At 49.2% G+C, this 27,424-nt stretch overlaps 1 protein-coding gene across 1 annotated transcript in view; it reads right to left on the reverse strand.

Annotated features, from left to right (window-relative positions):
• Window positions 10,835-27,424, reverse strand: part of POLN (DNA polymerase nu) — a 52,440-nt gene continuing 35,850 nt past the window's right edge. The window contains exons 8-12 of the mRNA XM_018049930.1: window positions 20,451-20,534; window positions 20,056-20,151; window positions 12,339-12,395; window positions 11,617-11,670; window positions 10,835-11,005 (exon numbers count right to left, since the gene is read on the reverse strand). Of these exons, the coding sequence (XP_017905419.1) occupies window positions 10,835-11,005; window positions 11,617-11,670; window positions 12,339-12,395; window positions 20,056-20,151; window positions 20,451-20,534 (462 nt within the window). The remainder of the gene's footprint in view (window positions 11,006-11,616; window positions 11,671-12,338; window positions 12,396-20,055; window positions 20,152-20,450; window positions 20,535-27,424) is intronic.

Here is a 27,424-nt window from a genome sequence, read left to right on the forward strand (position 1 = left end):
GCTGTTTGGCTTCAACCTTCTGGAAGCAGCAGTTCCCGAAGCCAAGGGGGCAGGAGTTTACTGGGAACGGGACACAGAACCTGGCTTTGTTCAGACTTGACCTTTTCTCGTTTAGAAATATCATCACCAGAATGGCAGTGGAGTGGGTCGAGAGAAAGAAGAGCGTGACTACGTTTTGCAAACACGTCCAGTAATTTTCAGACCTTAATAAAAGCCAGCTCCATTGTCTCTCTGTCTCTTCTCTGTTGTGAATCTGGTTGGGGAGAGGCAGTGGGAGGGGAGCCACTCCCCTGTGGTAATTTTTCATCCATTTTCACTTAGAAACCGCTAGAGGGGAGGGGCTGTGCCACTTTAGCTGGGTTTTATTTTTCAGTGTATATTTAAATCCCGGTCACGCAAACACAGAGGAGAACTTCAGGAAAGAAAAGCAGTTACTTAGATAGAAAAACAATTACAAACATTTCCAGGCTTTTAAAAAAACGTTGCTCAAGATTTTTGTGAAGTAAAAAGAAATGTGTTACCTTTAAAATTTTGAGGTTTAGTTATCTGAATTGGGTGCTTGGAGATACCTTGGATATTCTGCGAATAATAAAGGGGAAACTGCCTTAGCTGAAATATCTTCTCTTAATCTGAATCATTTAACAGTATTTAAAATGTTCTACATTTAAAATATATATATTTTTTATTGGAGAAGGAAATGGCAACCCACTCCAGTATTTTTCCTGGAAAAGCGCATGGACAGAGGAGCCCGGTGGGCTGCAGTCCATGGGTCATATGACGGAGCACGCACGCCTGAGGAGGGGGAGAGAGATGGGTCGGCAGCACTAAACTGGAAGAACTAAAGACATACTTATTTATTCGGCTGCCCCAGGTCTTAGCTGCGGCATTTGAACTCTCAGGGACGGCATCTGGGATCCAGTTCCCTGAGCAGGGATGGAATCTGGGCTCCCTGCATTGGGAGCTCAGAGTCTTTGCCATCGGACGACCAGGGAAGCCCCTAAAATGTGCCGCACTTCATTAAACACTAACAAAATAACTAACGCCAATGTATTATGCATATGTGTACCAATACTTAATACAACTAACACTGAAACACAGTTTGGGTGGGTAGACCAAAGTATTGATGTAGAGTCAATATATAAAGATCAATTCAATCTTTACATAGTGCCAATGAGTAATCAGACACTGAAATTAAACAAACAATGCCATTTATATTAATAACAGCACCCCCAAAACATTCAGGTATAAACTTGTATGTTGAAAACTACAGAATCCTGATAAAAAAAATTAATAGTCCTAAATAGATGGAAAGATATACCATGTTCATGGATCAGAACACTCAACATTAATATGCCAATGACTCCCAAACTGATCTATAAATTCAATACAATCCTAATTAAAATACTAGCAGTATTTTTCTTAGTTATCAACAAGCTGATTCTATAAATTATGGATTATAAATATAAACGTAAAATGCAAAACTCTAAAACTTTTAGAGGAGAATTTAAGAGAAAATCTTTGTAATCTTGCATTAGACAAAGAATTCTTAGATATACCCCTTCAGAATGGTCCATAAAGAAAATGAAAAACTGGGCTCCATCAAACTTACTTTTGTTTTTTGCAAATCACGTTGGATTCAAAACATAAGACTCTCAGACTTCCCTGGTGGTTCAGTGGCTAAGACTGCCGTCCCATGCAGGGGTCATGGGTTCAATCCCTGTTCAGGGAACTAGATTCCACGTGCCACATAGTACGGCCAAAAAAAAAAAAGAACTCTCAAAAAAAGTTAGCAATGAAAGGTACTTCCAGAATGGCAGAGTGAGGGGCCTGCCAACCCACTCTATGAAGGGTTATCCTGATGCTAAGACCAGACACCAAATACAACATCCTCCACAAACAGGCACAAGGAGCCTCAGTCAACATCAGCACGCTGAAACTAGCAACAGACAAAAAGGGTTTGTACGCAGCCAATGGGGGCTTATCTCAGAAATGCAAAAAAACAAAAACAAAACCAAAAACCAAAAACATTAATATAGTACACCAGGTTAGTAGGATAAAGGACAAAAACACGTCCCCACCACAACAGGACATAAGCATTCAACAAAGTCCAACACTCTTTCATATTAAAACATTTCAATTTTCTAGGAAGAGACTTTGAAGATGTAGAAGAGACTTTGTAGATGTTCTCTGAAGAACATCTACAAAATTAACTCACTCTGAGTATTGTCAGGCTCTGTAGTTGTATAAAATAGAATATGGTCTCTAACTAACAGCATGTCAAACTAGGATCGGACCAGACTGTAACTAAACGTGCTCGGCTAAAAGCTCTTGGTGAGCACAGCTTGGTGTAAGTTCATCCGGCAAGCAAGGACTCGGCTCCTAAAATCATTTCCCTTCCACAGCCCATAAAACTTCAGCTTAATGAAAGTTGCTTTACCAATGGAAAGAGGGATAAAGAAGCTTATTTGTCCTGAGAAAGCAGAAATGTGATTACCTTTAGATAAAGATAAAGGAAACTTTTAAATAATTAAGCGCTACTTTTTATGTTTTACAATATAACAAATAATCAAATAACAGTGAGTGCTTACTGTGGTGTCCGACTCTTTGTGACCCCATGGACTGCAGCACGCTAGGTTCCTCTGTCCATAGAAATTTCCAGGCAAGAATACTGGAGCGGGTTGCCATTTCCTACTCCAGGGGATCTTCCCAACCCAGGGAATGAATCTGGGTCTCTCATTTCCTGTGTTGGTAGGCGGAAGCTTTACCACCGCACCAATTTGGAAGCCCCCCCAAAATAACAGAAACTTCACTAAAAATCTAACCCATACAGCGCACTTTATACACTACAGCACACTATATAATAGTCTGTAGTTTGAACATTTTAAGGAAAGTTAAAATGCATATTTTGTCCTTTGAGCATATGACAGAATGCATGCTAAGAAGGGGCTTGAAGGGTATAGCTTTTTCTTCCCCCACCACGGCTGATAGACGTGAGCTCAATTCCCAGGCAACTTTCACTCATCTCAAATGGCGTCTTCTTTTCTGTTATTACACGGAAGCCACTCTGCCCACAGTTAGCAGAAGGGAGGCTCTGGCATCTGACTCTGGCAGAGAACCTCAACCTTGAACACCGTCTTTCACTGTCAAGTTGCAGGGAAAGAAGAGTTTAAGGCTTAGTTCCCTTAAGTTAATCTTAAAACAAGCCAGATAAAAATGTTGTTAATGCTACCTAGAGACTAGAGGAAGGTACAATCACCAAATAAGAAAAAGTAAATTACTTTCAATCAGAACTGCCTTAATGAAGTGTCCTAAATATGTCTAGAGATGTTATTAAAATTAAATCGGCTGTTAAAGATAGAACCAGAATCTTTTGATGGAGAACATAAAAAACTCTATAAATATAATCTTCTATCAAGGTAATTTTTTTTAATAAAAGTAACTGTTTTACTGTAGAACAGTCTTACCGAAAAGTTAGGAACGCAGTACAGGCCCCTCACTGGGTTGCCTATATTGCTAGCATCTTACGTTTCTAGGGCATTTGACACAATTAAGAAACCAGCGTCAATACATTATTACCAATTCCATACTTGATTCCGATTTCGCCAGTTTTCACCTGGAGTCCTTTTTCTGCCCCAGGACCCTACCCAGGACCCACATCACGTCCAGTCGTCTGGTTCCCTCAGCTGGGACCTGCTTGCTGTTTTTCTCCTGTTTAGACCAGGGCTGTGGGCTTGGGGAGGGAGGCCTCCGAGATAAGCGCCCTCCTCCTGCCAGCAGGCCAAGGGTGCCTGCTGCTGGCGTGACCCATCGCTGCTGTCGTCGGCCTTGCTCTGAAACGGTGTTTGCTACATTCTCCCCTGGACAGGTACTGTTTTATTTTCCCCTTTCTAGGCTGCTCTCTCTGAAATCGAGTTTCTGAGCACAGCCCTCTGTCTGCAGAGCCAGAGATGAAGTGAGAGGGGTGGTGTCCTGAGGAAGCTGACTCCTGGGGAGAGTGTTCACTGATCCGACGGCATCGGCGCAGAGGACAGAGGCAGGGGAGGGGAGTGGAGGTCAGCCGTGGCGTGGGCACTGCTGGTGCGGACAGAGACAGGGAGCTCTGCAGCAGCCAAAGGCGGAACCCAGCCAGCAAGGGGCTGCCTCTCAGGATGTGCAAATTCACTTCCTCTGTTAAACTTATTCATAGGTGTTTTATTATTTTTGATGCAACTGTAAACAGGATTTGTTGTTGTTCACTCACTCGTGTCCAACGCTTTGTGACCCCATGGGCTGCAGCACACCAGGCTTCCCTGTCCTCCACTATCCCTTGCAGTTTGCTCAAACTCATGTCCATTGAGTTGGTGAAGCTATCTCACCATCTCATCTTCTGCCACCCTTTTCTTCTCATGCCTTCAACCTTTCCCAGCATCAGGGTCTTTTCCAAAGAATCAGTTCTTCGCATCAGGTGGCCAAAGTACTGGAGCTTCAGCTTCAGCATCAGTCCTTCCAATGAATATTAAGGGTTGATTTCCTTTAGAATTGACTGGTTGGATCTCCTTGCTGTCCAAGGGACTCTCAAGAGTCTTCTCCAACACCACAGTTCGAAAGCACCAATTCTTGGGCACTCAGTCTTCTTTATGGTCCAACGCTCACATCCGTACATGACCACTGGAAAAACCACAACTTTGACTAGATGGACCTTTGTTGGCAAAGTAATGTCTCTGCTCTTTAATGTGCTGTCTAGGTTTGTCATAGCTTCTCTTCCAAGGAGTAAGTGTCTTTTAATTTCATGGCTGCAGTCACCATCTGCAGTGATTTTGGAGCCCAAGAAAATAAAGTCTGACACTGTTTCCACTGTTTCCCCATCTACTGGCCATGAAATTATGGGACTGGATGCCATAATCTTAGTTTTTTGCACGTTGAGTTTTAAGCCAGCTTTTTCACTCTCCTCTTTGACTTTATCAAGAGGTTCTTTAGTTCCTCTTCACTTTCTGCCATTCAGTTCAGTTCAGTAGCTCAGTCGTGTCCGACTCTTTGCAACACCATGAATTGCAGCACACCAGGCCTCCCTGTCCATCACCAATTCCTGGAGTTCACTCAGACTCACGTCCATCGAGTTGGTGATGCCATCCAGCCATCTCATCCTCTGTCGTCCCCTTCTCCTCCTGCCCCTAATCCCTCCCAGCATCAGAGTCTTCCAATGAGTCAATTCTTCGCATGAGGTGACCAAAGTACTAGAGTTTCAGCTTCAGCATCATTCCTTCCAAAGAACACCCAGGGCTGGTCTCCTTTAGGATGGACTGGCTGGATCTCCTTGCAGTCCAAGGGACTCTCAAGAGTCTTCTCCAACACTACAATTCAAAAGCATCAATTCTTCAGCACTCAGCCTTCTTCACATCAGCTGCATATCTGTGGTTATTGACATTTCTCCCCACAATCTTGATTCTAGCTAGTGCTTCATCCAGTCTGGCAGGTCTCATGATGTATTCTGCATAGAAGTTAAATCAGCAGGGTGATAATATACAGCCTTGAAGTACTCCTTTCCCAATTTGGAACCAGTCTGCTGTTCCATGTCTGGTTCTAACTGTTGCTTCTTGAGCTGCATACAGGTTTCACAGGGGATAGGCAAGGCGGCCTGGTATTCCCATCTCTGGAAGAAATTTCCAGTTTGTTTTGATCCACACAGTCAAAGGCTTTAGCATAGTCAATGAAGCAGAAGTAGATGTTTTTCTGGAACTCCCTTGCTTTTTCTACGATCCAACGGGCGTGAGGTCTGGGTGCTGAGTGTGCTCTCTGCCGGGGTGTCACTGCTCTGGGTGCTCTAGGCTGACAGAACAAGGAGACGTGTATGTTTAAAGGCATCTGCGTGTGGCCACCTGTGTCTGCCTGGAGGTAAACGGGAGTCCACCCCGTTGCCTGCAGCTCTGTCCACCACCACGTGGATCACTCCAGAGTCCTCCCTACTCCAACACAAGAGACCTGGCTCCCGCCATCGGTGGCCATGTCCCTCTCCCGGGTCCACCGGGCTGTGGGCAGGTCCACGAGCCTCGGGGACACTGCAGAGTGGGTGCAGCATGGTGGGCACACAGACGCGACCACATGTCAGGAGGACTGTCTGGAAAGGTGCCCAAGCGATGGAAACTGCAAGCAAGTGGGACTTCATTCTCCTGTAGGGCATAACATTTTCTGCTGTTAATGTGGACACTGAAATGAATGAAAACCACCTCCGAGTCCTTTGTGTGGCAGACCCCGCCAGAGTCTCCAGGTCACTGAGATCCCCTGCGGGAAGTGCCTGGGCTCCGCAGCGAGTCCCTTCCTCAGCGTCTGCCCGCTGCTCCGGGGCAGGGGGGGGGTGGTGTGTGACGACGGGGCACTCGCCCGCATTTGTCTTCACAGTGGACTCAGGCGCGTGTAAGAAAAATCAGAGAACTGATCTAGAAGAACGCAGTGCTAACAGCCCTCAGTCCACGTTCAGCGACAGGCGAGGTGCAGAGGTGGCATCTGAGGTCTCTCCTTGGGCATCTATCAGAATGTCAGCAGTTGTTTTAGCAAAATGCCAAAAACAGGGTCCGGTTTGACCTGTGGAGAAGGTAGCCGCGCTGCTCAGGACTGCGGCTGGCGCATCGGCGCGCAGGTTCCACGCTCCAGGCAGCCGCGGAGGCGATGGGAGCCCAGGCGCCGAGACCGCAGCGCCCTCGGATGACGCAGGGCGGGCCGCGGCTTCCTCTGCCCTGCTCTGCAGCGGAGCTGCTCCCCAGTCTTCCGAGCGCTGTGCGGGACGCCCGCCGGGGCTGTTGGGGTCCATGAAGAACCGAGCTCCCCAGGAGCGGGCTCCCTTCGGCTGTCGCCTCCCCCCGCGGCGCTGCCCCGAGCGCTGCCTTGTCCCGCGCTTTCGGTCCGCCCCGCCCCTGCGCTGCGTTCTCCAGGGTTCACCACCTCCCACACTGCGGCTAGCTGAGCGTGTCTGCTGTCGGTCTCGGGCCCTCCACCCCCAGGCTCCACCAGGGCAGAGGTTTCGGTCAGCTGGGCAGGAGCTCCGCGGTTCTGGGAGTGAGCGAGGAGACGCAAGAAGGGAGGCGGGCGGAGGAGCGGGGTCCAGACTTCAGCCTGAGAGCCTTGGCCGCAGAGGGGCCTGAAGAGCATCTGGCAGGCACCTGAGAGGCTCCAAGGCTGCGGCCCAGGAGGCTGGGGGAATGGAGGGAGGTGAGGAGGCGGGGAGAGGAGAGGAGACCAGGAGGCGGACCCCATGCGAGCTGGTGCTCAGGACGTGCAGTCCTGCCTGAGGGACCAGGGGTCTGAGACGGACTGCGACTCGGTGGGGTTTTTTTGAGAGGTCTGAAGGAGAGCTAAGTAAAGAGAGATGTGAGAGTCTGAGCATGTGAGTGGGCAGCTACTGGTGGGGAAGGGGCGTGTGCAGGGGGCCCAGAGGAGGGAGGGCCGCGGGGCTGGGGAGAGCAGCAAGGAGGCGGGGGCTGGGGAAGGATCAGTCCCGCCCCCACGGGAACAGGAGCCTGAGCTGCCTGCGGAGGAAGGACAGACCCGGCCCACCAGCCAGGGGGACAGCGCGGGCAGCCTGGAGCGGGGCCAAGCGCTGGCCACCAGGGAGAGCCTGAGCCTCTGCCAAGCAGAGGAGGGAGGCTGGGCCGAGTGCGGCCACGGGGGTCGGGCAGCGTGACTCCAAGAACAGGCTCCTCTCCTGGCCGGCTCTTTGCCTCTGAAGGTCTGTTCAGCTGCAGGTCACAACTAGTGCTTTGAAAGATGAGTTTGAATAGAACAAAAATCAGCAGTGTGAGCGGCTTGGTGGTACCTGCCCCTAATCACCTCCACCCGCCAGGGCCCCATGAAGGCAGGTGCGCAGAAAGGCTGTGACTCGTCCAAGGACCATGAAGCGACAGGCCTTTATATTCCAAATAAGAGACGGAAAGTAATGTCACTAAAATAACAAAATACAGAGGTTTAAAAATCTCATTTGAGTTCAAGTAATGGTGCAGATTTAGCCATAATTATCTAACTTATGAGAATCTTGCTAGTAAATATTTTGATAGATATTTAAGTGATATCAGGGCTTCCCTGATAGCTCAGTTTGGGGAAGAATCCGCCTGCAATGCAGGAGACCCCGGTTCAATTCCTGAGTCGGGAAGATTCTCTGGGGGGAGGGAAACGCTACCCACTCCAGTAGTCTTGGGCTTCCCTGGTGGCTCAGCTGGGAAAGAATCCGCCTGCAATGTGGGAGACCTGGGTTCCATCCCTGGGTTGGGAAGATCCCCTGGAGAAGGCAAGGGCTACCTACTCCAGTGTTCTGGCCTGGAGAATTCCAAGGACTGTATAGTCCATGGGGTTGCAAAGAGTTGGACAAGACTGAGCAACTTTCACTTAAATGTTATCACGTGGGAGGGATATTCATAAGCAAAGCTGAAAAATTCACACACCAACAATGGAAAGAGCAAGACTAGATTATTCCAAACGAGCCACTGTGACATCCGGTAGGCACAGATGAGCACGGGGCTTAAACACTGGACAGGGAGAGCAGGACTCTTCCTGGGGCACAGTCTGAGCCTGAAGGCAAGTTCCTGAGACTCTTCACCAAACGACAATGTAAGAGCAACTGGCACACTGAAGGGCAGACTAGAGCATCCGCTACTAGAAGCAAAAAGATAAGTAACAAGTATCCCTTTCTAGTGCATTCAAAGAGACGTTGATTAAATTAAACGTATGTAGTAGATTTAAAATTTGTGACCCTTATTTCTGCTAAGAACATGAAAAATACCATAACCTTGCCACTTGCTTTGGGCCTCGCAGCTCTTTTTCCTTTTCCTTAGAAAACGGCACTCCGATTTTCACGAGGGTCCCCCTCCCCACTTTCCATCAGCCAGCAGAGCCTGTCCTCTGGCCACGGCGACTAGCTCAAGGATGACCAGTGGCTATTCCAGACAGAGACGCAAAGAGATGCTTGCCGAGGGCATCTGCAAAGGGCGTTTCCTCCTCCTTTCATGGAACGGGCATGGAGAGACACTGCTCATTTCCATTGGAGAGAAACTAAGCTGGTATCCCTAAGACCTGCTAAGATGCTGAGAAAGAGGCTGGGAGATGGGGGACAGAAGCTGGACTGCCCATATGACTTTGACTGCTAGATCAAACCTTGCCTGAAGCCAGCCCTTCCCTGAAGTTAAGTCAGGTATGCTGAGATTTTTGAGGTCAATTTAGTCTGATTTGCTGACACTTGCAACTGAAGGTATTTGGATGAACACGTGGACTAGCGGTGTTTTCATCACCAGTTTAGACGTGGGGGGAAGCACCGCCCAGCAGAGGACGGACAGTCCTCCAAGCCCAGCCTTTCTCCTTGACTTTTCTCAGTCATGCCCCTCCCAGTCCGGGTAGCATCTGCGCGGAGGAGCCTACAGACCCACAGTATCAGGAAGGGGTGGGACCCACGTCAGCAGCCTCGGGCTACCTGCCCTCACTGCTTCAGCTGATGAAGCCAGTTGTCACACCACGGCCAACATCCAACGGCCCCTTCCCTGCCGACCTGGTTCTGGCCTTGGCTCTGCCTGACATTGCTGATCTGTTGAAACGCAGGTCCTGGACTGGGCCTTGGACTGTCCACTTTGCAGCCCCCACCGTGACCTGTTCAGACCAGACAAACATGGTAGTCCTGCATTTCCACACCAGGGGACCTGGGACCCAGGGACCATGGACTGCCCAGCCCTTACTCAGGCCCTTAGGGCCTACGGAGTCGTGGTAGGAGAGCCACTTCGGGTTCCTGCCCAAGGCTCATGCCCGGTCTTGGCCTGGAGCTCCTGGAAACACTGCCTTCTCCCAGGCTTCTGGGCCAGAAGCAAGCCTCAGCCTCATGGCTTGCAGCTTGTGTCAGCCTACCCCCTTCTAAGTCGCTTCAGTCGTGTCCGACTCTGTGTGACCCCATAGACAGCAGCCTACTAGGCTCCCCCGTCCCTGGGATTCTGTGCGTTTCTCCCCCAGAGGGCCCAGCCAGGCCCTTTTGGAGGAGGTGCTTGCCTCCCTCTCAGCACTTCCTCCAAGGCCGCGAGGAGTTCCCATGCCTCCCTGTGAAATGGACCTGTCCGTATAGCATACCTGCATACCTTACATTATAAACTCTGAAAAATACACTCCTGAGTCTTGATATTTAAAGGGAAGCTTCTGAAAGGAAAAAAAAAAAAAAAAACAGCACTTTCTGGCGGGCGTTCCTGACACTTCCTCGTTCCGCCGAGCACTTTTGCAGGCTCCATGTCGAAAGCCAGAGCCGAACACAGAATTCTGTATTCTCAGCTGCACTCTCCCCCCGCCCCCCTCCCACCGAAGAAGCAGGGGCCTCAGCCCAAGAGGTGCTGGGAATGAAATCCACAGAAGACCATGTTCGGAAGCTTCCTTGTGCAAGCAAGGCTTTTGTTCCGTTAAAGCTGCCAGTTAGGAGCCTACGCTTCCAGAAGGGTGTGCGGGTGCTCTCCCACCCCTCAGCCGGTACAACCAGAGCCTGGATGAACCAAGGCGGGCAAGCAGGTGGAGAGAGTGAGGCAGACCAGCTTGGGACCACAGGGCCAAGGGTTACGAGTCCGATCCCCCACCGAGTCCCCCCAAACTAAGCTCGTGCTAAGTAAGTGACAGCTGGACTAACACGCAGAAAACCACACGGTCCAGCAGGACGAGGTCTCCTTTCAGAATCTCCCCTGGTGGCTCCGGCGGCAAAGCCTCTGCCTGCAGTGCGGGAGACCTGGGTTCAGTCCCTGGGTCAGGAAGATCTCCTGGAGAAGGAAATGGCAAGCCAATCTCACGGACGGAGGAGCCTGGAAGGCTACAGTCCATGGGGTCGCAAAGAGTCGGACACGACTGAGCGACTTCACTTTCTTTTCTTTCTCCTTTCAGAAACAAAAGGTGCTCCGGCAGCCGCGCATCCAGGCGAAACCTCCCTCACAGAGACGGCGCTTCCCCAGCGCTGACTCACCGGGTGCTGCGCTGACAGCCTTCCGCTCACGGTGCCCGTCTGGTTCCACGTGGAGGATACGGCGCCCTTGATCAGTGGGAAAGAATCGGTTTAGGTTCTGATGCCATGTGGAGGCACCCACATGCTGGCCCCCCAGTCTCTGCCTACAGCACACAGCTCTCAGAGCGCTGCCCTGGAGACCCGAGCCAACGGCCCTGAACTCCCAACCCGAGGGTCCTCGGGGTTACAGGACTCCCACACGTGGTCAGGGTGACCGAGATTCTCCCCGACCGGTGCAAAGGCTGACGTGCCGTGGGGGGCTCAGCGTGGACGTGAGGAGGGGCTGCCCTCCCCTGACGGGCGGGGGCTGTCCCTCGCCATTAGCCTCATGCAAGCCACAGCACCTCGGACTGCAGCCTTCTCATGCGTGAACTGAAACAACATCCCCCTCGAGGGAATGCGGAAAGGACACGCGGCAACAGGCGGAAGAGCATGTGGTCGGTGGCCGAGCTTCCACATAAGTACGAGATTTTAAGGTGAAATGTCAACTTACGCTGTAGAGCAGAATGATAACAAAATTGTGGCTCACAGGTTCAAGAATCTTAGACTATTTACAGAGATTCTACTTGTATCTGCACTCGTGTCTAAGGGACTCACGTTCCCAGTCACTACATGTATATATTTTTAAGCTTTGGTACCTTTTTCATGCAGGCCAGCAGGCCATCTACAAAGGTGGACTTGAGCTTGTGAACCTAGATCGTAAAACAGAAACGGTCACTTTCTCTGTTTGAGCGCTTAAACGAGGAACAAGCGTCAAAGCCGTGCTTCTCAGCGTGCTGGGTGTGGCTCATTGCCTGTCCCCTCAGGTAACCCCAGGAGGCCCTGAAATGGCCTTGTGTGGTGCCCAGGATCAAACAACGACAGCCAACAGAGAAAGATGTCACCCTGCTCCTCCTAACGATGCTTTTTACAGGAAAGCTGCAGAGAGAACGGGGACGTCACCCGGGAGCGTCACCCAGGGTCGCCGCGGCGCCTCTTAGTTCAGGGGCGACCGTCACCCACCCCTCCGGCTGCCCAGCCCTCACAGGAACAGCAGCAAACCACCACGCCGAGTGGCAGCAACCGCCGTGAGGGCACAGACGCCAGGGGCACGACGGAGAAACCGGCGGGCTGGGAGGGCAGCTAGAAACGGGGGTGTGCTCAGCAGCCAGTGAGCCCGGGGAGGCCTCTGACTCACACGGCGCCAGGCCGGCGCGCGAGGAACGTTGCCTCCACGCAGAGGAAGCCGGGCTTGCACGAGGTCAGCCTGAACAAACTGTCCCTTCAGGATGCGGTCAGGGCTACCTCCGTGATGATTCTGGGTGTCACGCGGGCCCCCTTTTTTACCAACATACTAACAGAAAAAATAAATCTAACTTACCTGCCTGTATTCCAAAATTATTTTGGGTAATGGATGAAGGTCTTGCAGAGCATTTAACTAAAAAATAAGAATAAATATCATCAACAGAATTCCTTCGCTTAATTTGAACAGTTTAACACTCCTTTTCAGATGGAGAAAGTCCTGATAACGCATGGCCTATCTTGAGCACACTTTCCAAGATGAAGACTTGTAACAAACCCAGTTACTCAAGTGTATAGTCTTAATCCCCTAACAGAGTCATTTCTGTATACATGGGAGCGAAAGGCACTTCACACGAGCTCGGAAGGAACACTCCTCTTGAGATCTGAATCCCTGAAATCGAAACCCAGGGCATGTAAGTACCATGCGGAGGAGTAAATGAGGAAAATGCCTACAGTTGCGTGACTCCACAGTTTCGGAACACCCAACACCTGAGACACAGCTACCTGGGCACCCAGCTGGGGAGGCAACACTGGGATGTGACTACGCGTTTTCAATTTAATTTTTAAAGTCGAAGTACAACATACAGAAAGTACAAGATCCCATGAACTAGGTTTGTTAAATTATCACAAAGGGAACATGCCTGGGTACTGCCAGAGGGAACATTCCAGGTTCCCACACAGGTCTCTGTCCCTCCCCCAGAGGTAACCACCACCCTGGCCTCCTCCAGCAAGACCAGTCTTTACCACTTTTTAAACTTCCTATCAGTGGAATAGGATACGTGTTCTTTGTGTGGGGCTCCCTTTGTTCAATATCCGGTGTTAAGGTTGGTCCTTGCAATGAGGGGCTGCCCTGGTGGCTCAGTGGTAAAGAATCCGCCTGCAACGCAGGAGGCCTGGGTTTGATCCTTGGGTCAGGAAGATCCCCTGGAGGAGGGCATGGCAACCCACTCCAGTATTCTGGCCTGGAGAATCCCATGGACTCTAGTCTGTGGGGTTGCAAGGAGCTGGACGCAGCCGAGCCACTTTCAGTCTCAATTGCTTTATGATGGACCTTGACAGCCAACAGACTGAGGCCCTCAGCAGTGCTTTTAAGATCATCTTGGCTCTTCTAGCGTTCGGCATCTCCATATAAATGTGGGTTTGGGTTCGCCAGTTTGTACCAAAAAGTCCTGCTAGGGAATCAGGATCACTTTGACTCTGCGAGTCCCTTTGGGGGAGAACTGGCCACAGAGCTGCGAGGCCCTGGTGTGAGCCCCAGGGCCGTGCTGCTCTGTTCGCAGACGACTGACCACACACAGCCCGGGCCAGCCACAGGGGCGCAACGGGAGGGCCACCGCTGGAGTCCCCTGTGCAGGCTCTACCCGGGAGGAGTCCTGCCTCCGTGCAACCCAGCACTGCAGCTTCTTAGAGAAGCCGTCCCTCGGGGGATCAAAGCGCATGAGAACAGGCGGCCACGAACACTGCTTAAGATCAGCTCGTTCTCTTTATCCTGATACTTTACTCACGAAAGAACTCTAACCGCAGGCTCCCTGCATGTCTCCAGTCGAGCTGTCTGGGCACGCTTGAGGAGAATGGAGTGTTTGATCTCTGGATGCAGCCCTGCCGCGCCGGGTGACTGTCAGAGGCAGAGTGACGGCCTCGGTCACTGCGAGCGCTTCATCACACGCTCCCTCTGTTGGCTCCAGGCACCACGTTCTTTTCCATCTCTGGCTAATCCGCAGCCTCTGCTTGGCGCCTCTTCTCTCTGACCCCTATGTGGCAGTTTCTCAGCGTTCAGTTCTGTGGTTATCGGTACGGGCTGCTTATGGACTCAGTGGGAGAGCTTCAAAAGCCTGTCGGGACTGGGCCGCACACCCCCGGCCTCTGATTCTGTGGCCTAGTCGAGGGTCTAGGCAGGAGGGGTTCTCAAAAGCTCCTGCCAGCGTGGAGGGCTGACCCCCAGGGCGACGACGTCCAAGTGAGCACCTCCTGCACGAGCCGTCTCCTCACAGACCCAGCTGCTCTGTGTCAACAGCTGTGCCCACATTTGTCTTCACCCCTCGCCCCTGCCCAGGAAACCGCTTCTCCCTTGGTTCTTCCTGGTAGCGGCCGTCTCTACCTGCTCAGGTGCAGAACTAGGATAACCAGGAATCACTCACATTCACACTCACGTGAGCTCACACTTACAGAAGCACCCTTCTGCTCTCAAAACGCTCTGGGCGTGTCTGCCCTGCCCCAACCTCACCACCGGCACCTGCACACGGAGCCAGCGGAGCCCACGCCACAGCCAAGGCCTGTTAGTGGGCTCCCTCCATTCTCCAACCGGCTGCAAGGGCACTCTTTCTACCTTTAATTTGCGCTTGTTTATTGTTGGGCACATGGCTTGTGGGAACTTGGCTGCCTAACCAGGGCTTGAACCTGCGTGCCCTGAAGTGGAAGTGTAGTATCTTAACCACTGGATGGCCACGGAAGCCCCAAGGGTGGTCTTGGTCAAAATCCAGGACACGGACACCGCCACGTGCTGGCGAGGGCGTGGGCAGCAGGAACTCTTGTCACTGCTGGGGGGATGCAAATGGTGCAGCCACCTTGGAAGACAGTTTGGTGGTTTCTCACAAAACCATCCAGAAATTATCTACTCAAATGAGACGGAAACTTATATCCACAGGAAAACCTGCACATGAGTGTTAAACAACTTCATTCATAATTGCCAAAACTTGGAAGCAACTAAGACATCCCTCAGTAGGTAAATAGATGGAATAGGACTCTGTTAAAAAGAAATGAGCTCTGAAAAGACATGGAAGAACCTTAAGCACATATCACTAGCTGAAAGAATCAAATCTGAAAAGGCCACATAATAACTAACTCCTATATGATACTCTGGAAAAGACAAAGCTATGGAAACAGTGGTTGCCGGGGTGGAGGGGAGGGTGAACAGGGGGAACAGAGGACGTTTAGGGTGGTGAAACCACTCTGCGCGATGCTGCAACGGTGGACACCTGTCGCCGAACGTCTCTGAGCCCACGTGACACCGAGTGACCCCAGTGCAGACTACACTTTGGGAACGATGACGTGTCATGACGGGCTCATCCTCTGCAACAAACGTACCCCCTGGTGGGGCATGCTGGTGGTAGGGGGACTGTGTGTTACAGAGGGGCAGGGGGTATATGAGACTTCTAGTACCTTCTGCTCAGCTCTCTCGTGAACCTGAAACTAAAAACAAGGTCTAATAAAACCACACCTAAGCTCACAGTTGCACCCTTCCTTGCTGATCTAGGCCGTCCGTCTCACCACTGGTCTACACCCCTTTCAGTGCTGGGGGACGGGGCAGGCATGGGGGACAGGAAGGGAGAAGGGAAGCAGAGGAGTCAGTTTTCAATTGGGAATCATGTGCACGTGTTACCCAGAGAAGAGTCATCTTTTTAAATGTACAGAATAGTATGACTTCCCCAGTTAAGTAAGTTGTTCAGTTGTTGCTTCCCTGATAGCTCAGTGGGTAAAGAATCTGCCTGCAATGCAGGAGACCCTGGTTCGATTCCTGGGTTGGGAAGATCCGCTGGAGAAGGGATAGGCTACCCACTCCAGTGTTCCTGGGCTTCCCTTGTGACTCGGTTGGTAAAGAAGCCGCCGGCAATGTGGGAGACCTGGGTTCAATCCCTGGGTTGGGAATGTCCTGTGGAGAAAGGAAAGGCTACCCACTCTGGTGTTCTGGCCTGGAGAATCCCAGGACTGCATAGTCCATGGAGTCACAAAGAGCTGGAGACACTGAGTGACTTTCACTTCACTTTTCAGCTGTTGAGTCATGTCCGACTCTTCGTGACCCCATGAACTGCAGCACACCTGGCTGCCCTTCTTTCACTATCTCCCAAAGTTTGCTCAGACTCACTTCCACTGAGTTGGTGATGCCATCCAACATCTCATCCTCTGTGGTTCCCTTCTCTTGCCCTCAATCTTTCCCAGCATCAGGGTCTTTTCCTACTGACTTTGTTCTTCACATCGGATAGCCAAAGTATTGGAGCTTCAGTTTCAGTCCTTCCAATGAATATTCAGGATTGATTTCCTTTAGGATTGACTGTTGGATCTCCTTGCTGTCCAAGGGACTCTCAAGAGTCTTCTCCAGCACCCCAATTCAAAAGTATCAATTCTTTGGTGCTCAGCCTTCTTTATGGTCCAACTCTCACATCTGTACATGACCACTGGAAAAACTATAGCTTTGACTAGACAGATCTTTGTTGGCAAAGTGATGTCTCTGCTTTTTAATATGCTATCTAGGTTGGCCATAGCTTTTCTTCCAAGGAGCAACCATCTTTTAATTTCTTGGCTGTAGTCACCATCCACAGTGATTTTGGAGACCAAGAAAAGTGAATTCTGCCACTGTTTCCACTTTTTCCCCATCTATTTGCCAGCAAGGCTAGCGGAATATGGTTCATGTTGACTATGTCTTTGTGAAGAAAGCTGCAGGGCATTGTCTTCATCCCATCCACAGGAAAACACCTCGGCACAGGGGAGAAGCACATTTCCTCCTCTGCTGCTGGTTGTCAGGAAGAGTTGAGGAGCAACGCAGGAGAGGGAGAGGGTGCCTGGACACAGAATAAATCAGGCCGAGACCCCCAGCTTGGGTGCAGCCCGAGGGGACAGTTATGGCTCTCTCAGGTCGCACCACTCCTGGAGCTCGAGGGCACGCTGCCATGTGGCGCTGAAGCCCACCCAGACTCTTCAGCATGGTGGTCCTGCTCCCTGCCCTGGCCACACTCTGTGAACAAACAGCCCCAGTAAGGGCTAGTTCTAGGCCATCTGGCTCTGGGGACGTCGCAAACAAGGCAGGTGGAGTCTCTGATCTGTGCAACCTACATCCTACTGGAATAGCAAACAAGTAACTAGGCAAGTTTATTTTCTTTTCAAAAAATCTTATTGGCATATAGTTGCCTTACAGTGTTGCATTAGAGCCAGGTGTACAGTAATCTGGTCACTCACACACATTTATTGCTTCTTTTTTAGACTCTTTCCTCATATAGGCTATCACAGGATGCTGAGTACAGTGCCCTGTGCTATGCACAGGAGTTCTTGTCGGTCATCTATGTTATATATATGTGTTAGTCACGCAGCCATGTTCGACTGTCTGGACCCCATGGACTGCAGCCCACCAGGCTCCTCTGTCCATGGAATTCTCCAGGCAAGAATACTGGAGTGGGTTGCCATTTCCTTCCCCAGTGTTATATATCAGTTCAGTTTAATAGCTCAGTCTTGTCTGACTCTTCACGACCCCATGGATTGCAGCACACCAGGCTTCCCTGTCCATCACCAACTCCAAGAGCCTACTCAAACTCATGTCCATTGAGTCAATGATGCCATCCAACCATCTCATCCCTCCTCCTGCCTTCAATCTTTCCCACCATCAGGATCTTTCCAATGAGTCAGTTCTTCTCATCAGGAGGCCAAAGTGTTGGAGCTTCAGCATTAGCATCAGTCCTTCCAATGAAAATTTAGGACTGATTTCCTTTAGGATTGGCTGGCTGAATCTCTTTGCAGTCCAAGGGACTCTCAAGAATCTTTTTCAATACCACAGTTAAAAAGTTTCAGTTCTTTGGTGCTCAGCTTTCTTTATGGTCCAACTCTCATATCTGCACATGACTACTGGAAAAACCATAGCTTTGACTAGATGGACCTTTGTTGGGAAAGTAACGTCTCTGCGTTTTAATATGCTGTCTAGGTAGGTCACAGCTTTTCTTCCAAGGAGCAAGTGTCTTTTAATTTCATAGCTGCAGTCACCATCTGCAGTGATTTTGGAGCCCCCCAAAATAAAGTCTCTCACTGTTTCCATTGTTTCCCCATCTATTTGCCATGAAGTGATGGGACCGGATGCCATGTTATGTACCGTAGTACATGTATATTCACCCAAGTCCTGATTATTCCTCACTTGCTACCCTTTCCCCTTTGGTAACCATAAGTGTGCTTTCAGTGTCTGTGAGTCTGTTTCTATTTTATAACTAAGGTAATTTGTATCATTTTTAAAGCAGTAGGTTCCATGAGTGATATGGCGTTTGTCTTCTTCTGTCTGACTGCCATCACTCAGTATGGTAATCTCTAGGTCCATCGACGGTGTTCCAAATGGCAGTATTTCATGCATTCTTTTCCTAAAAGAATTCTTTTTAATGACTTCTGCATATTTTTATTCTTTGGCTGCTCCATGCGGCATGTGGGATCTTAGTATCTCAACCAGGGATCAAACCCATCCCCCTGCAGTGGAAGCCAGGAGTCTCAACCACAAGGGCCAGCAGGGAAGTCCCCGTCCGCTCTTTTTCATGGCTGAGCGGTCTCCCTCTGTGCACGCGGGCCACGTCGTCTTTGCCCATCCCTCTGCGGATGGACAGTTAGGGTGCCTCCGTGTCTTGGCTACCGTGAATAGTGTCACAATGGATACCACAGTGCATGCATCTTTTCCAGTTACGCTTTTCTCAGGTGTACGCCGAGGAGTGGGGTTGCTGCGTCGAATGGTAGTTCTATTTGTAGGTTTTTAAGGAACCTTCATAGGGTTCTCCACTAGCTGCATCCATTTACATTCCCACCAGCATGGCAAGGTGTGAGCAGAAAACAAATCAAGGTGAAGGAAGTGGCTGCAACCGGGGGCCTGACAGGCATCTGTGACGAGGAGGTCTTTCTAGAAGCAGTACTTCAGCTGACAGTCAGAAGCCAGCTGAGCAAAACCCACAGGGAGCCTCCAGCCTGAGGAGGGAGCTTGTGGGAAGTGTGCTCACTGGTGCTGGGAGTGTGGCATGAGGCGGAGAAGGAAGGACTGGGCCCAGACCCCCAGGCGTGGGCGGTGGACACACTAGAGAGCCGGGATCTCACTCTGAGTGCCGTGGAGAGCCGAAGGCAGGGCAGCACTGTGACTTCTCGGGCTTTAAAAGACCCTTCTGCCCGGATGTGGTGCATCAGCAGCAAGGGAGGGTCACTGCCGGCTCTGAGGACACAGGAGGCGGCTGCTCACCAGGGTGGGGATGACTCAGGCAGGGGGCAGAGTCAAGTCCCACCAGGGAGCGGTCCTTCTGGGGGCAAGGGGAGGAGGGGTCCCTTGGTAACTGCTGTCCAGCCACTGAGGGCTGGGTCAGGGGACGGTCAGCAAGCACACAGCTCTGCCGGGGCTGAGGTGAACCGAAGGTGGGGGCTGGAGGGGCAGCATGCACAGGGCAGTCTGGAAGGAAACCTTCCGCGGCTACAAAGTCCGAGCGGGACAAGGCGCAGAGAGGGACCGGGGCCTGCATGGCGGCACGTGCAGGAGCAACGCAGGTCATCTCGCCGAGCTGCCAACCTCCTCCCTGCAGGCTTCTGCGGGCGCCACTTCCTGGATTCTGGACATCTACTCATTCTCTGCCACTGAATCAGAGTACGTCTCCCTAGCCTCCGTCTTCTTAGAAACGCACTCCTCCCAAGAGAAGGACAGCCAGACTTTCTAAAGTGAGCTTGGGGAAAGAAGGCAAGTGATGACTCCCCCTATTTCCAGTCTCTTACGAGGGAATGACACTGAGAGGTCATGACCAGATGGTCAAGAATTTGGTTTTCAGGACAAAAGTCCATCAAATTGTCTTTGCAGGAAATCAACCTAATTTACTGCCACTGGAAAACTGTACCGTAAAAGCCTGAAGGGCAACCTTGGGGCAGGGACCCCTCTCCTGCTACAGAAGGAAATGACTGAATGGAATTGCTCTGTGGAGGTTGCTGCAGGCTCATCTACCACGAGGAGCCCAGGGGCTGAGAGGGACTCGCTTGCCGTGTGGATGTGCTGCTCTTTCAGAGAGCAAGGGGACACTGTCGAACCTTACCACAGCTTCCGACGTGGACGGGAGTCTCCGCAGCCCCGTCGTGGGGAGCGCGTCCTGTGGGCACAGCAGGTGCAGCCGCAGCTTGCCAAACAGGATCTACAACAGAGGCAACGGCCCGTGGCGAGCGGTCCTAGCCCTCAGAGGACCTGCATGTCACCATCACAGAGGCCAGCAGCTGGCCTCTGATCAGGTGCTCCCAAATGCGTAGGTCCTGACTCGGTTCTGCTCTCGGATTTAGGGGCCTTGAAGTGATGAATCTCAGCGAGAAAGAACACGAGCCACCTACGTACTTTTCAGACAGCCACATAGAATAATGCTCATAAACTCAGAATAAATCTCCCCTTAACCCATGAATAGGAAGCATGTTCTACCAAAGAACCAAAACTCAGCTTTACCTCTCGAAGCTGATGATTACTCGTGATAAGAAACCGTTCTCCTGCAACAAAATGGGCTTCTCGCTCCAGTTCCTTGAGGCGAGACTATGAAAGCAACAAACACAATCTTACCAACAGTGTCCACAGTTCAAGATGGTTTGATTAGTGCATCAAATAATGCTCAGCAAAAGATCTTGTACGAACAACAAAAATAACACTTCATAATTCACCGAAATGAGAGATTACAAAACACAGATGTTGACTCGTGATGGAATAGCTCACACAATCAGTCTCCTAAGTGAGGTGGATCCAAGGGGACAAACTGGAAGAAGTAAAAATAGTAATCGTTCACCAAACAGAAGGAGGGGCAGCAGGAACTCTCCAGCAGCACTGTGACCAGCAACGGGACCCAGCATCTCCCCGTAAGCTCGAGACGCGCCTGGGACCCCGAGGCAGAAGACTCAGGTCCACACTGCAGGCGGCCACCGACTGCGATGCAGGGCCCTCCCTCCCAACAGAGGGAGCAGCTCTGACAACCACACGGACGGGTGCTCGGTCCAGGCGAGGGGCGGGGGCACGGCAGGCCCACACTAGAGACCCAGGCGAGGGGCGGGGGCACGGCAGGCCCACACTAGAGACCCAGGCGAGGGGCGGGGGCACGGCAGGCCCACACTAGAGACCCAGGCGAGGGGCGGGGGCACGGCAGGCCCACACTAGAGACAAAGGCAGCTTGTGAAGCAGCTGATGAACACACTGCTGGGCAGAGCAGCAGGACACGCTGAGTTTACGAGTCCCTCACCTCCTCTCTCTATGGGCAGAAGAAACGCAGAAGACAGAGAGACGGGCAGAATGAATAAAAACACACGGTCCAACTACATGCTGTCTGCAGGAGACTGCTTTTAAAGATGTAAACAGGTTGCAATGGAAAGGACAGAGAAAGATGCTCCATTCAAACAGTAATGAAAACACAGCAAGGGTGGCTACATTAGTATCAGACAAAACAGAACGCAAATGAAAAGTGGTTCTAAGAGACCAAGGGTGATACGCTATTCCTGATGCAGCAGGAAGACGTAACAATACAAGCATCCACATTAAAATACCCATAGACCGTGAAAATACATGAAGAAAAACTAACAGAACTGAAGGGAGAGATGGACAGTGGTTCTACAGTAACGGCTGGAGGTTTGACTATCCCACTCAGTAATGGCTACAACAACCACAACATAGCCCCATGGACTGCATCGCCATGGAATTGTCCAGACAAGAAGACTGGAGTGGGCAGCCGTCCCCTTCTCCAGGGCGTCTCCCTGACCTAGGGAACGAACGTAGGGCTCCTGCAGTGCAGGCAGGTTCTTTACCACTGAGCCACCTGGGAAACCCGTAAGTAAGGAAACGGAGACTCAAACAACAATAAAAACAACCAGATCTAACAGACAGCACCTAACACTCTACCCAACAATGACACGTACATGGGGTATTCTCATTTTCCAAGGTAGACTACATTTTCAGCCACTGAGTCTCAAGAGATTTTAAAAGATCGATATCATAGAAAATATGACATGACCACAGGAAGTTGAAGTTAGAAATCAATAACCAAAGGAAAAATAAAAATTCACAAAATTGTGTAAATTACACAACACATTTCTAAATAAGCAAACGATCAAAGAGGAAATAAAAAACGAATTTACAAATTATTTAGAGATGAATGAAAACAAAACCACAACATACCTGCATACGGGACGCAGTGAAAGCAGTGCTGAGGAGGAAATTTATAGCTGTAAATGCTTATATTAAAAAACAAGAAAGACTTGAACTCAATAGCCTCACTTCACAAATGAAGGAACTAGAAAAAAGAGCAGACTAAACCCAAAGACAGCAGAGGAAGGAAGCAATAAGTAAGAGGCAGACTCAAGTGGAATGCAGGATATGAAAACGATAGAGAAAACCAGTGAGACCAAGATTCGGCTCTTTAAAAAGACCAACAAAATTGACAAACCTTTAGCCAGCTAGACCCAGAAGACACAGGAGGCTCAGATTACAAAAATCAGAAATTTAGGTGAAAACATTACTACCAATTTTACAGAAATAAACAGGATTATCAGAGAGCACTATGAACAGCTGTACACCAGCAGATTGGAGAACCTAGATGGAACAAATCCGTAGAAACACAAAACCTGCCAAGACTAAATCATGGAGAAATAGAAAAATGGAGCTATAGTTAGTAAGGAGCGGAAATCAAATAAAAAATCTTCCAATAAACAAAGCCCTGGATGCAATGGCTTCAGTGGTAAATTCTACCAAACATTTATAGAAGACCTAATCCAATCCTTCTCAAAATTTTCCCCCCAAATTGAAGAGAAAGCGACATTTCCCAACTCACTTTGAGGCCAGCAATTATCCTGATATCAAAGCCAGACAAACACTACAAGAAGTCCACAGAGCAACAGCCTTTATAAACACTGATACAAAATTCCTCAACAAATGGCTAGCAAGCAGAATTCAGCAGTATATTGCAAGCATTATACACCATGACCAGGTGGAATTTATTCCTGGAATGCAAGGATGGTTCAACATATGAAAATTAATCAATATAATATGCCACAAAAACAGAATGAATGGGGGGGGGTTCCATGATCATTTAAAACAATGCAAAAAAAAGCGTTTGACACTGTGATAAAAGCTTTTTTGATAAAAACCCTTTTATGATAAAAAACACTCAGAAAACTAGGAATGGAACAAGAATATCTCAATATAATAAGTCAAAGATTAAAAACTCACAGCAAGCATCATATTCAGTGGCGAAAGGATGAAAGAGTTCCCTAAGGTCAGGAAAAAGGCAAGGATGTTTGCTCTCACCACTTCTATGCAACATGGTGTAGAAATTCTAGCCAGGGCAATTAGGCAAGAAAAAGAAATAAAAGGCATCCAGATTGGAAAGGAAGAAGTAAAATTATCCTTGGTTGCAGATGACATGATTTCATACGCAGAAAAATCCTAAAGATTCCACCGGAAAATGGTTAGAACTTTCTGAACGCAGCACAATAGCAGGATATAACGTCAACACAAACGTCAGTTTCATTTCTACACACAACGTGAAATGGCAACTACAAAAGCAATTCCATTCACGCCAGTATCGAAAAGCGTAAAATGTGCAGGAATTAACCTGACCAAGGAGAGACGCTTACACGGTGGAAGCTACAGCAGGTGGTTGTTGTTTAGGCGCTAAGTCGTGTCTGACTCGTTGCAACCCTGTGGGCTGCAGCCCCACCAGGCTGCTCTGTCCATGGGCCTTCCCAGGCAAGCGTGCTGTAGCAGGTTGCCATGTCCTTCTCCAGGGAATATTCCCCATCCAGGGGTCACACCCACGTCCCCTGCACTGGCAGGAGATCCTTTCCCACTAAACACTGCTGAAAGAAACCCAAAACGATGGAAATAAGTGGAAACTCGTCTCATGCTCCCGGATTGGAAGGCAGCATATTAAGAGGTCGTCAAAGTGATCTACAGATTCAATGCAACCCCTGCCAAAATTCTAAAGACAATTTTTTCAGAAATAGAAAAATCCACCCTAAAATTCATATGGAGTCTCAAGGAACACCAAGTAGCCAAAACAATCTTGACCAAGAAGAACAAAATCGCATGACCCACACTTCCTGCTTTTAAAACTTACTACATGGTCACAGTAATAAAAACCGTGGTGTTGCCATAAAGAGGCTTGGTAGCTCAGAACAGCGAGCATTGTGGAAGATGCAGGAAATGAGGCTTTGGTCCCTGGGTCAGGAAGATCCCCTGGAGAAGGAAAGGCAGCCCACTCCAGTACTCTTGCCAGGAAAACTCCATGGACAGAGGAGCCTGCTGGGCTACAGTCTGTGGGGTTCAGAGTCAGACACAATTGAGCATGCTTTCCATTTTCCATTGGCATAAAGTAGACATACAAACCAAACATACTCATAAAATAGTGAGCACAGAAATAAACCCTTGCAGTTCAGTTCAGTTCAGTCGCTCAGTCGTGTCCAAATCTTTGAGACCTCATGAATTGCAGCACACCAGGCCTCCCTGTCCATCACTGACTCCCAGAGTTCACTCATACTCATGTCCATCGAGTTGGTGATGCCATCCAGCCATCTCATCCTCTGTCATCCTCTTCTCCTCCTGCCCCCAATCCCTCCCAGCATCAGTCTTTTCCAATGAGTCAACTCTTCACATGAGGTGGCCAAAGTATTGGAGTTTCAGCTTCAGCATCAGTCCTTCCAATGAACACCCAGGACTGATCTTTAGAATGGACTGGTTGCATCTCCTTGCAGTCCAAGGGACTCCAAGAGTCCAGAAGTCTTCTCCAACACCACAGTTCAAAGCATCAATTCTTTGGCGCTCAGCCTTCTTCACAGTCCAACTCTCACATTCATATATGACCACTGGAAAAACCATAGTCTTGACTAGATGGGCCTTTGTTGGCAAAGTAATGTCTCTGCTTTTTAATATGCTATCTAGATTGATCATAACTTTCCTTCCAAGGAGTAAGAGTCTTTTAATTTCATGGCTGCAATCACCATCTGCAGTGATTTTGGAGCGCAAAAAATAAAGTCTGACACTGTTTCCACTGTTTCACCATCTATTTCCCATGAAATGATGCGACCAGATGCCACAATCTTTGTTTTCTGAATGTTGAGCTTTAAGGAAACTTTTTCACTCTCCTCTTTCACTTTCATCAACAGGCTTTTTAGTTCCTCTTCACTTTCTGCCATAAGGGTGGTGTCATCTGCATATCTGAGATTATTGATATTTCTCCCGGCAATCTTGATTCCAGCTTGTGTTTCTTCCAGTCCAGCGTTTCTCATGATGTACTCTGCATAGAAGTTAAATAAGCAGGGTGACAATATACAGCCTTGACATACTCCTTTTCCTATTTGGAACCAGTCTGTTGTTCCATGTCCAGTTCTAACTGTTGCTTCCTGGCCTGCATACAGATTTCTCAAGAGGCAGGTCAGGTGGTCTGGTATTCCCATCTCTTTCAGAATTTTCCACAGTTTATTGTGATCCACACAGTCAAAGGCTTTGGCATAGTCAATAAAGCAGAAACAGATGTTTTTCTGGAACTCTCTTGCTTTTTCCATGATCCAGCGGATGTTGGCAATTTGATCTCCGGTTCCTCTGCCTTTTCTAAAACCAGCTTGAACATCAGGGAGTTCACGGTTCACGTATTGCTGAAGCCTGGCTTGGAGAATTTTGAGCATGACTTTACTAGCATGTGAGATGAGTGCAATTGTGCAGTAGTTTGAGCATTCTTTGGCATTGCCTTTCTTTGGGATTGGAATGAAAACTGACCTTTTCCGGTCCTGTGGCCACTGCTGAGTTTTCCAAATTTGCTGGCATATTGAGTGCAGCACTTTCATAGCATCATCTTTCAGGATTTGAAATAGCTCCACTGGAATTCCATCACCTCCACTAGCTTTGTTAGTAGTGATGCTTTCTAAGGCCCACTGACTTCACATTCCAGGATGTCTGGCTCTAGGTGAGTGATCACACCATCGTGATTATCTTGGTCGTGAAGATCTTTTTTGAACAGTTCTTCTGTGTATTCTTGCCACCTCTTCTTAATACCTTTTGCTTCTGTTAGGTCCAGACCATTTCTGTCCTTTATCGAGCCCATCTTTGCATGAAATGTTCCCTTGGTGTCTCTAATTTTCTTGAAGAGATCCCTAGTCTTTCCCATTCTGTTCTTTCCCTCTATTTCTTCACATTGATCGCTGAGGAGGGCTTTCTTCTCTCTCCCTGCTACTCTTTGGAACTCTGCATTCAGATGCTTATATCTTTCCTTTTCTCCTTTGCTTTTCGTATGAAAAGCAGTATGAAAGACAAGATGATAGGATACTGAAAGAGGAACTCCCCAGGTCGGTAGGTGCCCAATATGCTATTGGAGATCAGTGGAGAAATAACTCCAGAAAGAATGAAGGGATGGAGCCAAAGCAAAAACAATACCCAGCTGTGGATGTGACTGGTGACAGAAGCAAGGTCTGATGCTGTAAAGAGCAATATTGCATAGGAACCTGGAATGTCAGGTCCATGAATCAAGGCAAATTGGAAGTGGCCAAACAAGAGATGGCAAGAGTGAATGTCGACATTCTAGGAATCAGCAAACTAAAATGGACTGGAATGGGTGAATTTAACCCAGATGACAATTATATCTACTACTGCGGGCAGGAATCCCTCAGAAGAAATGGAGTAGCCATCATGGTCGACAGAAGATTCCAAAATGCAGTACTTGGATGCAACCTCAAAAACGACAGAATGATCTCTGTTCGTTTCCAAGGCAAACCATTCAATATCACAGGAATCCAAGCCTATGCCCTGACCAGTAACGCTGAAGAAGCTGAAGTTGAATAGTTCTCTTAAGACCTACAAACCTTTTAGAACACCCAAAAAGATATCCTTTTCATTATAGAGGACTGGAATGCAAAAGTAGGAAGTCAAGAAACACCTGAGGTAACGGGCAAATTTGGCCTTGGAATACAGAATGAAGCAGGGCAAAGGCTAATAGAGTTCTGCCAAGCGTACGCACTGGTCATAGCAAACACCCTCTTCCAACAACACAAGAGAAGACTTTACACATAGACATCACCAGATGGTCAACACCGAAAGCAGACTGTATAGAAGCTCTATACAGTCAGCAAAAACAAGACTGGGAGCTGACTGTGGCTCAGATCATGAACTCCTTATTGCCAAATTCAGACTTAAATTGAAGAAAGTAGAGAAAACCACTAGACCATTCAGGTATGACCTAAATCAAATCCCTTATGATTATACAGTGGAAGTAAGAAATAGATTTAAGGGACTAGATCCGATGGATAGAGTGCCTGATGAACTATGGATGGAGGTTCATGACACTGTACAGGAGACAGGGATGAAAACCATCCCCATGGAAAAGAAATGCAAAAAGCCCTTGCATATATGGTCAAATGATTCTGACAAGGTGCTAAGACCATTCAGTGGAGATAGGA

The sequence above is a fragment of the Capra hircus genome, chromosome 6, assembly GCF_001704415.2.
Source record: "Capra hircus breed San Clemente chromosome 6, ASM170441v1, whole genome shotgun sequence".
Taxonomy (NCBI): domain Eukaryota; kingdom Metazoa; phylum Chordata; class Mammalia; order Artiodactyla; family Bovidae; genus Capra; species Capra hircus.